General features: G+C 63.1%; 1 protein-coding gene across 13 annotated transcripts; it reads left to right on the forward strand.

The window, feature by feature from the left end:
• The first annotated feature begins 63 nt into the window (after positions 1–63).
• On the forward strand, positions 64–11,112 carry LOC116241203 (actin filament-associated protein 1-like 2). 13 transcript variants are annotated; one of them, XM_090125808.1, is made up of 16 exons: positions 64–295; positions 3,702–3,830; positions 3,893–3,982; positions 4,083–4,159; positions 4,307–4,388; positions 4,870–5,087; positions 5,165–5,344; positions 5,536–5,619; positions 6,537–6,618; positions 6,691–6,890; positions 6,981–7,111; positions 7,185–7,305; positions 8,071–8,158; positions 8,774–9,105; positions 9,173–9,283; positions 9,368–11,112. In XM_090125808.1, exons 1-16 carry the CDS (start codon positions 64–66, stop codon positions 9,392–9,394), a joined length of 2,184 nt encoding a protein of 727 aa, XP_089981934.1. In that variant the 3' UTR covers positions 9,395–11,112. The 13 variants fall into 13 exon arrangements, with proteins under 13 accessions (XP_089981934.1, XP_089981936.1, XP_089981933.1 ...); XM_090125810.1 differs by having other exon boundaries at positions 6,866–6,894; XM_090125807.1 differs by having other exon boundaries at positions 6,537–6,890; positions 8,774–8,911; positions 8,984–9,105; positions 9,368–11,111.
• The last annotated feature ends 91 nt before the right edge of the window (positions 11,113–11,203 follow it).

Genomic DNA, 11,203 nt, shown 5'->3' on the forward strand with positions numbered 1-11,203 from the left:
TAATTCTTCTTCTTACAATGATTATATTCTATTTTTTGGTTGGCTTCGAATTAAAGGTGAAAAATGGCATTCCCAGCCCATCCCATCCCCACCCCCCCCAATTTACCCCTCCTCCCCGTCCCGGTGCCGTTGCTTCGATCCGCGTTCGGCCCTACAGATGGCGGTGCTGCTCCGGGAGGGATCCGACCCCTCCTCCTGGGCTTTTCTATGGGGCGGTGCGGCCGAACCGGGTCGGCAGTGCGGTGTCGGAACCGCCGCGATGTGAGCGCTGCCCCAGCCATGGCCCGGCAGAGAGGTACGGGGGGGGGGGATGAGAGTATGGGGAGGGGGCGGTTGTAGGGGTGAGTGAGGGTGTGGGGTGCGGGTGTAGGGGGTGAGAGTGTCAAGGGGGTGTCGGTTTTGCGGGGTGAGGTGAGGGGGTGGGGGGTGGGGTATAGGATGTGGGGGTGTAGGGGGGTGGGGGGTGGGGAGGGTGGGTGTAGGGGGTGTGAGGATATGGGGGTGTGAGGATATGGGGATGTGAGGATATGGGGGTGTGGGTTATGGGGGTGTGAGGATATGGGGGTGTGGGTTATGGGGGTGTGAGAGTATAGGGGTGTGGGTTATGGGGGTGTGGGTTATAGGGGTGTGGGTTATGGGGGTGTGAGGATATGGGGGTGTGAGGATATGGGGGTGTGAGGATATGGGGGTGTGAGGATATGGAGGTGTGGGGTATAGGGGTGTGGATTACAGGGGTGTGAGGATATAGGAGTGTGAGGATATGGGGGCGTGAGGTAAAGGGGTGTGAGGGTATAGGGGTGTGGATTATAGGGGTGTGAGGATATAGGGGTGCGAGTTATAGGGGGCATGAGGATATAGGGGGTGTGGGTTATAGGGGTGTGGGTTATAGGGAGTGAGAATATGGGGTGGGGGTATGGGAGTGAGTGTAGGGGGGTGTTGAGTTAGGGGAGGGTGAGTGTGGGGTGTGAAGGTATGGGGGGGGGGTGGGAGATGAGTATAGGGGATGTGGGTATAGGGGAGGGTGAATATAGGGCGTGCAGGTATAGGGGGGAGAGGAATGGGGGGTTGAGGGTATGGGAGAGTGTTGGAGGTGTAGGTTTAGGGGAGGGCGAGTGTTATAGGGGTGTGGGGGTGTAGGGAGTGAGAGTATGGGGTGGGGGTGTCAGGGATGAGGGTATAAGGGGTGAGTATGGGGTGGGGGTGTAGGGGGTGGGAGCGTCAGGGGGTGTTGGTTTAAGGGAGGGTGAACATAGGGGATGTGGGTGTAGGGGGTGTGAGTATATGGGGTGAGAGTATCGGGGGGGTGCAGGAGTTGGGGTGGTGGGTATTGGGGTGCAAACCTGGGGGTGCACAGCTGGAGGATGCAAGGCTGGGGGGGTGCGAGAGTTGGGGTGCAACAGCAGGAGGGAGATTGGGGTGCGAGTCTGAGTGGGGCTGCGCGCCTTGGGGTGCGCATAGAGGAGGGTGTACACTTTGGGGGGGGGTGCAGGATTTTAGGGTGCACATCCGGGGGGTGCAAGCTTACAGATAGGGCAGAGGGGGGTGCATGAGGAGCCCCGGGGTGGAGCGGTGTGGGGTGGGCACGGGGTTGGGGTGTCAGGGGGGTGTGGGTGTGCGCAGGAAGGAGAGTAAACAAGGGGAGGGCGAGGGGGAGTCACGGGATGGGCTGTGGGGGAAGGGGCTGCTCCCGTGGGGACAATGCGGGGGCACGGCGACGCCGTGGGGGCGGAGGGAAGGGCCCCCACCCTATGGCCGCGGCATGGGGTCACGCTGCGGCCGGGCGCAGCTCCAGGCCTCTCCTCCATCTCCTCCTCTGAGTCATCCCGCTGCGCTCCCTGGGGTGCCCCGCAGCTGTGGACCCCCCTCCCGCCCCATAGGCTCCTCATTTGACCCCACAGCATCCCCGACCCCATGGCGTCCCCGACCCCATAGCATCCCCTCCTCGTGCCGCTGCGGTTGGGGGCTGTTTTCCCCCCCTGCCCCACAGCTGCTGTCCGTCTCTTGCCCCCCCCCAAACGCCACGGTGTCGCCACTGGTGACCCCACACGCACCGTGGGGCACAGAGCTGTGAGCACAGCGGGGTGCTGGGGGGGGGTCAGGAAGGGATGGGGGGGTCTGGGGAGCAGCGGGAGGGCGGAGATGTGATGGCTGAGGAATTGGGTTTGGGAAGAGGAGAGGAGCACGGAGGGGGAGGCAGAGCCGAGCACAGCAGGCAGCATCCACCCCACAGCCCCCCCCAGCAGCACCCCGGGTTGCTCGGGGAGTTCGTCCCCCCTTTCTTGTCCCCTCCCTTCCCCCCGTTTCCAGGGCAATCCAGATGTTTGGGCGCAGCTCCGGCATTGCTCAGCCCTGCTGCTCTGCCAGATGTTTCCTCTCCCCTCGGCGCACGCGTTTCCCCGCTGCCAGCACCTCCCATCCCACGCGCCGTGCACAGGATCTGCTGCCTGCATCTCTTTGCCCATCTGCTGCTGCTGCTCCTGGGGAGGGGAGCGGGGGGGTCTGCTGCTCCCTTTGGAGCTGCGACTCATCCACGAAGAGCCGTGCAGGGTGGATGCAGGGATGTGCTGGGTGCTGGGGTGCTGGCACCGTGGGGATGCAGTGGGGATGCATTGCTGCAGGGACACTGTCTCTATGGGGTGCAGTGGGGAAGCATTGGGTGCAAGGATGCTGGCACCATGGGGATGCAATGGGGACACAGAGGTGCAGGGATGCAGGCACCATGGGGATGCAGTGGGGATGCAGTGGTGCAGGGATGCTGGCACCTTGGGGATGCAGTGGGGATGCATTGGTGCAGGGATGTTGTCTCTATGGGGTGCAGTGGGGAAGCATTGGGTGCAAGGATGCTGGCACCATGAGGATGCAATGGGGACGCAGTGGTGCAGGGATGCTGGCACCATGGGGATGCAATGGGGATGCAGTGGGGGTGCATTGCTGCAGGGATGCAGGCACCATGCGGATGCAATGGGGATGCATTGGTGCAGGGATGCTGTCTCTATGGGGTGCAGTGGGGAAGCATTGGGTGCAAGGATGCTGGCACCTTGGGGATGCAATGGGGATGCAGTGGTGCAGGAATGCAGGCACCATGGGGATGCAATGGGGATGCATTGCTGCAGGGATGCAGGCACCATGGGGGTGCAATGGGGATGTTGTGGTGCAGGGATGCAGGCACCATGGGGATGAAATAGGGATGCAATGGGGATGCATTGGTGCAGGGATGCTGGCACCATGGGGATGAAATAGGGATGCAATGGGGATGCATTGCTGCAAGGATGCAGGCACCATGGGGGTGCAATGGGGATGTTGTGGTGCAGGGATGGAGGCACTATGGGGATGAAATAGGGATGCAATGGGGATGCATTGCTGCAGGGATGCAGGCACCATGGGGATGCAATGGGGATGCATTGCTGCAGGGATGCAGGCACCATGGAGATCCAATGGGGATGCAATGGGGATGCATTGCTGCAGGGATGCAGGCACCAACAGCGGTGCCTGGCCCTGCTGCTGCTGCAGGACCCCCGAGACCCCCCTCCGTGCTCCCATTTTTTGCACGCACGGAGCGGCCTCCATGCAGCTCCCATGCGCTGCGCTCCCCTCCCTCCTGGAGCAGCACTTTGGGACCCAACCCACAACCGACCCGTGTGGGGGCCAGCAGTGGTGGGATTTTCCCCGGGGTTGGGGCTGCCACGCTGCTCCCCCTGCAGACCTGGAGGCGCTGCTGGCCGACCTGAGCTCCTTCCTGCTCCTCCTCGACCGGGAGAACCTCAGCGCCGCAGCCCGAGCCAAGAAGCAGTCGGTGGGAGAGCTGCTGCAACGGCTGCAGGGCCCGGCAGGTGAGTGCAACAGGGAGCAACAGGGGGTGCTGGGGGGGCCGTGACTCAAATCCCCCCCCCTCCAGCAGCAGCAGCAGCAGAGGATGCGGAGTACATGATGATGCGCTGCCTCTCGCCTTCCTCGGGGACCCGGCAGTGCCGGGGTGGTGCAGGTGAGTTGTGCTGTGCACCGAGCTCCGAGCTGCTCCCCGTTCTGCTCACTGCACTGCTTGCAATCCTGCTCCAACCCCCCCCCCCCAAAATCCCCCCCAGGAGCTGCAGTGATGGATGCAAGAGGAGGGAGAGCGTGTGAGCGTCTCCAGGGCAGCACCCAGAGCTCACAGGTGGGGGTAAGGATGGGGGGAGGAAAGCTGGGGGGGGGGAGGAGGGGGTCTGGGTGCAGCCATCCCTGCACGGCGGCTCTGGGAAGCGCTGGGTGTGAGTGAGCTCCCATCCGTCCCCTGTGGTCCCCTTGGGGACCCCCCCGCCCCCCTCAGAGAAAGGCACGGGGCTCCTCGCCCCCCCCGCCACCCGAGGGTTCCTACGAAGACACCAAACCCCTCAGCTGCACAGGACACGGTGAGCACCCCATGCATCCCATATCCCCCCCCATGCACCCTATATCCCTATCCCCCCTATCTCCCCCACCCCCTCTATCCTCCCCCTCTTGTCCCCCATCTTATCCTCCCTATCCCCCATTATTCCCATTATCTTCCCCACATTCCCCCTTATCCCCCATTGCACCCCTATCCCCTATTGCACCCCCATGTCCCATATCCCCCCCATGTCCCTCCTATCCCCTCATCCCCCTTTATCCTCCCCCCTTTTCCCCTACCTCGTGCCCCAATCCCTCCCTATCCCCCATTATCCCCCTCATCTTCCCCCATTATCCCCCTCATCTTCCCCCATTATCCCCCTCATCTTCCTCCCATTCTCCCTTACCCCCCCGTGCCCCCCATTCCCCATCTCACCCCACCCCCCCCGTCCCCCCATCACCCCCCATACCCCCCATGCACCCAACTTGCCCCCCACCCCCCATCACCCCCCCCCTCACCCGCAGGCGGTTCCGACACCGACAGCAGCCACTACGAGTCGTACGGGGAGGACGAGGACGTTGTGACCGACCGTGCCCATTACCTGCCACGTCCTCCAGCCCACCCCCCCCCAGCCGACCCCCCCGGCCGCCCCCAGGCTCAGCTCTGCGGGTTCCTGTGGAGGAAGCGCTGGTTGGGGCGCTGGGCAAAGCAGCTCTTCGTGGTTCGGGAGCGCACGCTGCTGGTGCGAGGGGGGGAGCAACGGGTCGGGAGAAAGGGAGCAGCGACCGACCCCAATAGCGACCCGTCCGCATCCCGTAGGGTTTCAGGTGTGCGGCCGACCTGCAGCCGGTGCTGCAGCTGGACCTGCAGGGCTGCCGCGTTTCCTACAAGGAGAAGCGAGGCCGGAGGCTGCAGCACGCTCTGAAGGTGGTGGGGACGGCGGGCGAAGCGCTGCTCATCGGCTTCCCCAGCCGGCAGCAGGCGGAGGACTGGAGGAAGGTTTGGAGGTGTTGCAGCCCCGCAGAGCTCAGTGCGGGGAGGTGGGGCACAGCGCTGCCGGGTGCTGCCCTGCTGGTCGGGGATGGATAAAGCGGTGTCACCTTGGGGGGTGTCATCCGTCCCAGCTCACATCCACGCGTGTGCGGGGCTGCAGCGTGGGGACGCAGTGCTCGCTTTCTCCCCTTTGCCAGGTGATCGAGGAGGTCAGCAGCAATTCCTCGAGTGGGCTGGCAGCCTGCAGCCCCCCAGCATCGCCCTGCAGAGCATTCAGCAGGGTGAGCATTTCCCTCCCTTTCCATCCCTCCCTTTCCATCCCTCCCTTTCCATCCCTCCCTTCCATCCCTCCCTTCCATCCTTCCCTTCCATCCTTCCCTTCCATCCTTCCCTCCCTCCCTTCCCTCCCTCCCTTCCATCCTTCCCTCCCTCCCTTCCATCCTTCCCTTCCTCCCTTCCATCCTTCCATCCAACCTCCCTTCCTCCCTCCCTCCCTACCTCCCACCCACCCATCATCCCACCCCAACAACCCACCCCAGCATCCCAACTCAACATCTCCCCTCAAATCCCATCCCAACATCCCACCCCAACCCAACATCACAGCATCCCAACCCGACATCCTACCCTCAAATCCCATCCCAACATCCCACCCCAGCGTCTCACCCTGAAATCCCACCCCAGCATGACATCACAGCATCCCAACCTGAAACCCCACCATCAAATCCAATCCCAATATCCCACCCTAAAATCCCATCCCAACAACCCACCCCACCACCCCATCCTAAAATCCCATCCCAACCTCCCATCCAATCCCAACATCCCACTCTAAAATCCCATCCCAACATCCCATCCCATCATCCCACCCTAAAATCCCATCCCAAAGCCCCATCCCAACCTCCCACCCCACCACCCCATCCTAAAATCCCATCCCAACCTCCCATCCAATCCCAAATTCCCACTCTAAAATCCCACCCTAATGCCCCATCCCACCACCCCATCCTAAAATCCCATCCCAACACCCCATCCCAACACCCCATCCCAACATCCCACCTCAGCACCCCATCCTAAAATCCCACCCCAACCTCCCACCCCCCCACCCCACCCTCACCTCCCACCCCACCACCCCACTGTGGCTGTGCTGCCGTGTTTTGTGCCCCCACCCCCATTTGTTCGGTGCTCTCGGGGTCTCCATTCTCAGACCTCCAACCCAAAGGAGGAGGAGGAGGAGGACGGCACCCGGCGGAGCCCCTCCCGCAGCCCCAGCTTGGACACCAAAGGAGGTGTGATGCCCCGGGGGTCCCCATGCTTTGTGCCCCCCGGCAGGGCTGTACCGACACAGGACGATCCCGTAGGTCTGCTGGCTGTGCGGCTGCGCTGGCAGCGGCTGTGGTGCGCGGCACGGCGGGGAGCCCTGCGGATGTTCCCCGAGTCGGGGGGCTCCCCGAGGCCCCCCCCCTGTGCTGTGCTGCAGGACGGCCCCCACATCACCGCCTCCGGGTCCCCCCAACGCCTCTACGTCGCCCGCAGGGTCCGGGAGTTCACCGCGCTGCAGGTGGGTGAGTGGCACCCATCCCTGTGCGCCCCGCTTTGGGGGTGTTCCCCTGTTCCCCCCTCCCCATTGCATCCCTCTGCCTCATCCCAGAGCCGTTCGGATGAGGAAAGGGAGGCCTGGATGAAATCCCTGCGGGCCAAAGGAGGAGGGCGCCCACCGGGGGCCAACCTGTGTGCGGAGACCCCCGGGCTGGGGGATGGCGGCCCCTCAACCGCAGCGGGGTAAGGAGATGGCAGCACGGCCACCCCAAGCCCAGTGTGGGGCTGCACCTCACAGCCCCCATCCTGCTCGCAGAGGGCTGCTCCTGCGCCGCGTCCCGACCCCCAACGCCTACATGGACGACCCCTTCGGGCAGCCCCCAGCATCTGCAGCCCCCCGGCACCTCTGCTCTAATGAGGAGCGGCTGCAGCGCTTGGTAACCTCGCTGCTGTGCCTTGGGGACGGGGGGACAGGGGGATGTGGGGATATGGGGACATGGAGATGTGAGGACATGGAGATGTGGGGATATGGGGATGTGAGGACATGGAGATGTGGGGATGTGAGGACATGGAGATGTGGGGATGTGAGGACATGGAGATGTGGGGACATGGAGATGTGGGGACATGGAGACATGGGGATGTGGGGATGTGAGGACATGGGGATGTGGGGATGTGAGGACATGGGGATGTGGGGACTTGGAGACATGGGGATGTGGGGATCTGGAGATGTGAGGACATGGGGACATGGAGATGTGGGGACATGGGGACGTGGAGATGTGGGGACATGGGGATGTGGGGATGTGGGGACATGGGGACATGGAGATGTGGGGACATGGAGACATGGGGATGTGGGGATCTGGAGATGTGGGGACATGGGGACATGGAGATGTGGGGACATGGGGATGTGGGGATGGGGGACATGGGGACATGGAGATGTGGGGATGTGGAGACATGGAGATGTGGGGATTTGGGGACGTGGGGATGTTGAGATGTGGGGACATGTGGAGATGTGGGAATGTGGGGACATGGAGATGTGGGGACATGGAGATGTGGGGACGTGGGGATGTGGGGACATGGAGATGTGGGGACGTGGGGATGTGGGGATATGGAGATATGGGGATATGGAGATGTGGGAATGTTGGGATGTGGGGACATGGGGATGCGTCCCCTCTGGCCACTCACCCATAGGTTTCTGTCCAAAGCAGCACAGTGTGGACCTGGCAGTGCGAGGGCAGCGCAGCAGACCCACATCTGCAGCGCCCAGCGGCAGCCCTGCGTCCCTGCATGGAGGTGAGGCGGTGGGGCTGCAGCACAGCAGCGCTGGGTGCTGGCTGGCGTCGTGTCCTCCATGGCCACGTGCTTTGTGGTGCTGGGAGGTGCTCCATCCACCTCTCCTCCACCCTTCTACCTTTCCTCCTTCCCCCATCCATCCTTATTTCCTTCCACCCTTCCTCCGTCTTCCTTCCTTCCTCCCTTCCTTCATCTTCCTTCCTCCCTTCATCCCTTCCTTCCCTCCCTCCCTCCTTCCTCTTTTCTTTATCCTCCATCCTTCTTCCATCTCCCTTCTTCCCCTCATCCTTCGTCCATCCTTCGTCCATCCTTCGTCCATCCTTCGTCCATCCTTCGTCCATCCTTCCACTACCCTCCCTCCCTCCCTCTCTTCCTTCCCTCCCTCCCTCCCTCTTCTTTTCTCCATCCTCCATCCATCTTCCATCTTTTCTCCCTCCATCCTTCTTCCATCCCCCTTCTTCTTCCCCTCATCCTTCCTCCAATCCTTCTACTCCCCTCCCTCCATCCATCCTCTCCATCCTTCTTTGCTCTTTCTTTTCTCCACCCCTCCACCCATGCTCTCCATCCACCCCTCCCTCCATCCATCCCCCCGTTCTGCTCCATTTGCTCTCCCAGCAGCAGCTGCAGTTCCCCAGGGCCGGCAGCAGGACGAGGGCAGCCCGCAGCTCCACACCAGGGATTTCTTCCACTCCCAGCGCACCCTGACGCTTCCCCAGAGGAAAGGAACTCGGGACAGCTTGGATCTCCTCACCGGTAAGACCCAACGGCCCTGGCTATGGGGTGGGGGTTCCTGTGCCCTACAGCACAGCCCCGCTGCCCCCATAGGGAAGAGAGCCGCCTCCAGGCTGGAGAAAAGCAGGCTGAAGGCCGGCTCCGAGCTGACCCTGCTGCCCCACGGCAAGTCACCCACGGCCAGCTGCGAGGTGTGGGACTGCAGCCACCACCAGGTGGGGTTGGGGGGTCGTGGGGGGGGGTGTCACTCATCGCCCCTCACCTCCCCCCATCCCATCGCAGGGCTCTTTCCTTTCGCCCCTCCTGAAGCGCGCTGCGTCCGCCAGGAGCGCCTGGAAGCGTCCCGCATCCATGGGCAGCACGGAGAGAGGGAAGGTGCTGCAGAAGAGAAAGGTGTGGGGCAGAGCTGGGGGGGGGGGGGTCAAGGGGATACGAGGGGGGGTGCACACAGCTGACCCCCATCCCGGTGGCTCTCAGGAGTGGGAGATGAAAGCAGCGATGTGAGCGGAGTGATGCTGTGCCGCGCGGGGACCGAGCCGGGCTGCGGTGCTGGAGAGCTGCTATGGGGCCGTGCTGGGGGGGCACACCGGCACCCCAAACCTTCTGTGGGGTCACATCGGCACCCCAAACCTTCTGTGGGGTCACACCGGCACCCCAAACCTTCTGTGGGGTCACTGCTTCTCTGTGTTTTCGGTGTGGGTTTCCCAGTGGGGCGGAGATGGTGGAAATGGTCCCAATGGTGCCCAGCTGTGCCCAACGGACCCCAATAGAACCCAATGGACCCCAGTGGTGCCCAGTAGAACCCAGTGGTGCCCAAGAGACCCCAGTGGTGCCCAACGGACCCCCAGTGGTGCCCAACAGAACCCAATGGTGCCCAACGGACCCCAGTAGAACCCAATGGACCCCAATCGTGCCCAATAGACTCCAGTGGTGCCCAATGGATCCCAATGGTGCCCAACGGACCCCAATGGTGCCCAGTAGAACCCAATGGTGCCCAACGGACCCCAGTGCTGCCCAATGAATCCCCATAGTGCCCAACGGATCCCAACAGACCCCAGTGGTGCCCAATAGAATCCAATGGTGCCCAACGGACCCCAATAGAACCCAACGGACCCCAGTGGTGCCCAACGGATCCCAGTAGAACCCAATGAACCCCAATCGTGCCCAATAGACTCCAGTGGTGCCCAACGGACCCCAATGGTGCCCAATAGAACCCAATGGTGCCCAACGGACCCCAATAGAACCCAACGGACCCCAGTGGTGCCCAATAGAACCCAATGGTGCCCAACGAATCCCCATGGTGCCCGACGGATCCCAACGGACCCCAGTGGTGCCCAGCGGATCCCAGTGGTACCCAACGGACCCCAGTAGAACCCAATGGACCCCAATCGTGCCCAATAGACTCCAGTGCTGCCCAACAGACCCCAAAGGTGCCCAATAGACCCCAATAGAACCTAACGGACCCCCATGGTGCCCAACGGAGCCCAGTGGTGCCCAGTAGACCCCCATGGTGCCCAACAGAACCCAATGGTGCCCAATAGAACCCAATGGTGCCCAACAGATCCCAGTAGAACCCAATGGACCCCAATCGTGCCCAATAGACTCCAGTGGTGCCCAGCAGACCCCAGTGGTGCCCAACGGACCCCAATGGTGCCCAACGGACCCCCATGGTGCCCAATAGAACCCAGTGGTGCCCAACGGACCCCCGTGGTGCCCAATAGACCCCAGTGGTGCCCAATAGAACCCAATGGTGCCCAACGGACCCCAAAACCTGGGGGAGGGGAGAGAGAGGGTGGCACTGCGGGCACCGAACCCCCAAAACCTGAGCACCCTGAGCCCCAACCCTATGGCATGGGGTGAAGAGGGAGAGGGGGCACAGAGGGCACAGAGCCCCCCCCCCCCCAACCTGGTGCAGAATGCAGCCCCCTGCGGTGGGGGCTCGTCCTTATGGTGGGGGGTTTCCTGCCCCACATCGCTGCTGTCCCCGTAGCGTTCGGCCTTGGGGGGGGGAGGGGGGGGTGCAATAGTCGGATGCGGTGGCAACAAAGTGGTGGTGAACTGCAGCCCCCCCACCTGCAAGAATTGGAGCCACTCCTGCTGCTGGGGGGGGGGGGGCACTGCGGGGTGGGGGGGGCATTGCTGGGTGCAGCGCTGTGTCTGTGCGCGTTGTTGTTCCCCCCGGGGGGGTCGCGCAATAAAACCGTGAGCTCGGAGCCTCTGTTCCCCCCCCCCCCCCCCCCCCCCCACAGGCAGCCCACACAGAGCTTTGGGGGGGGGGGGGGTGCGAGGAAGCGGCGGCCGCTTTATTTCCAC

The sequence above is a fragment of the Phasianus colchicus genome, chromosome 27 (genome assembly GCF_987193195.1).
Source record: "Phasianus colchicus chromosome 27, bPhaCol1.hap1.1, whole genome shotgun sequence".
NCBI classification, from domain to species: Eukaryota; Metazoa; Chordata; class Aves; order Galliformes; family Phasianidae; genus Phasianus; species Phasianus colchicus.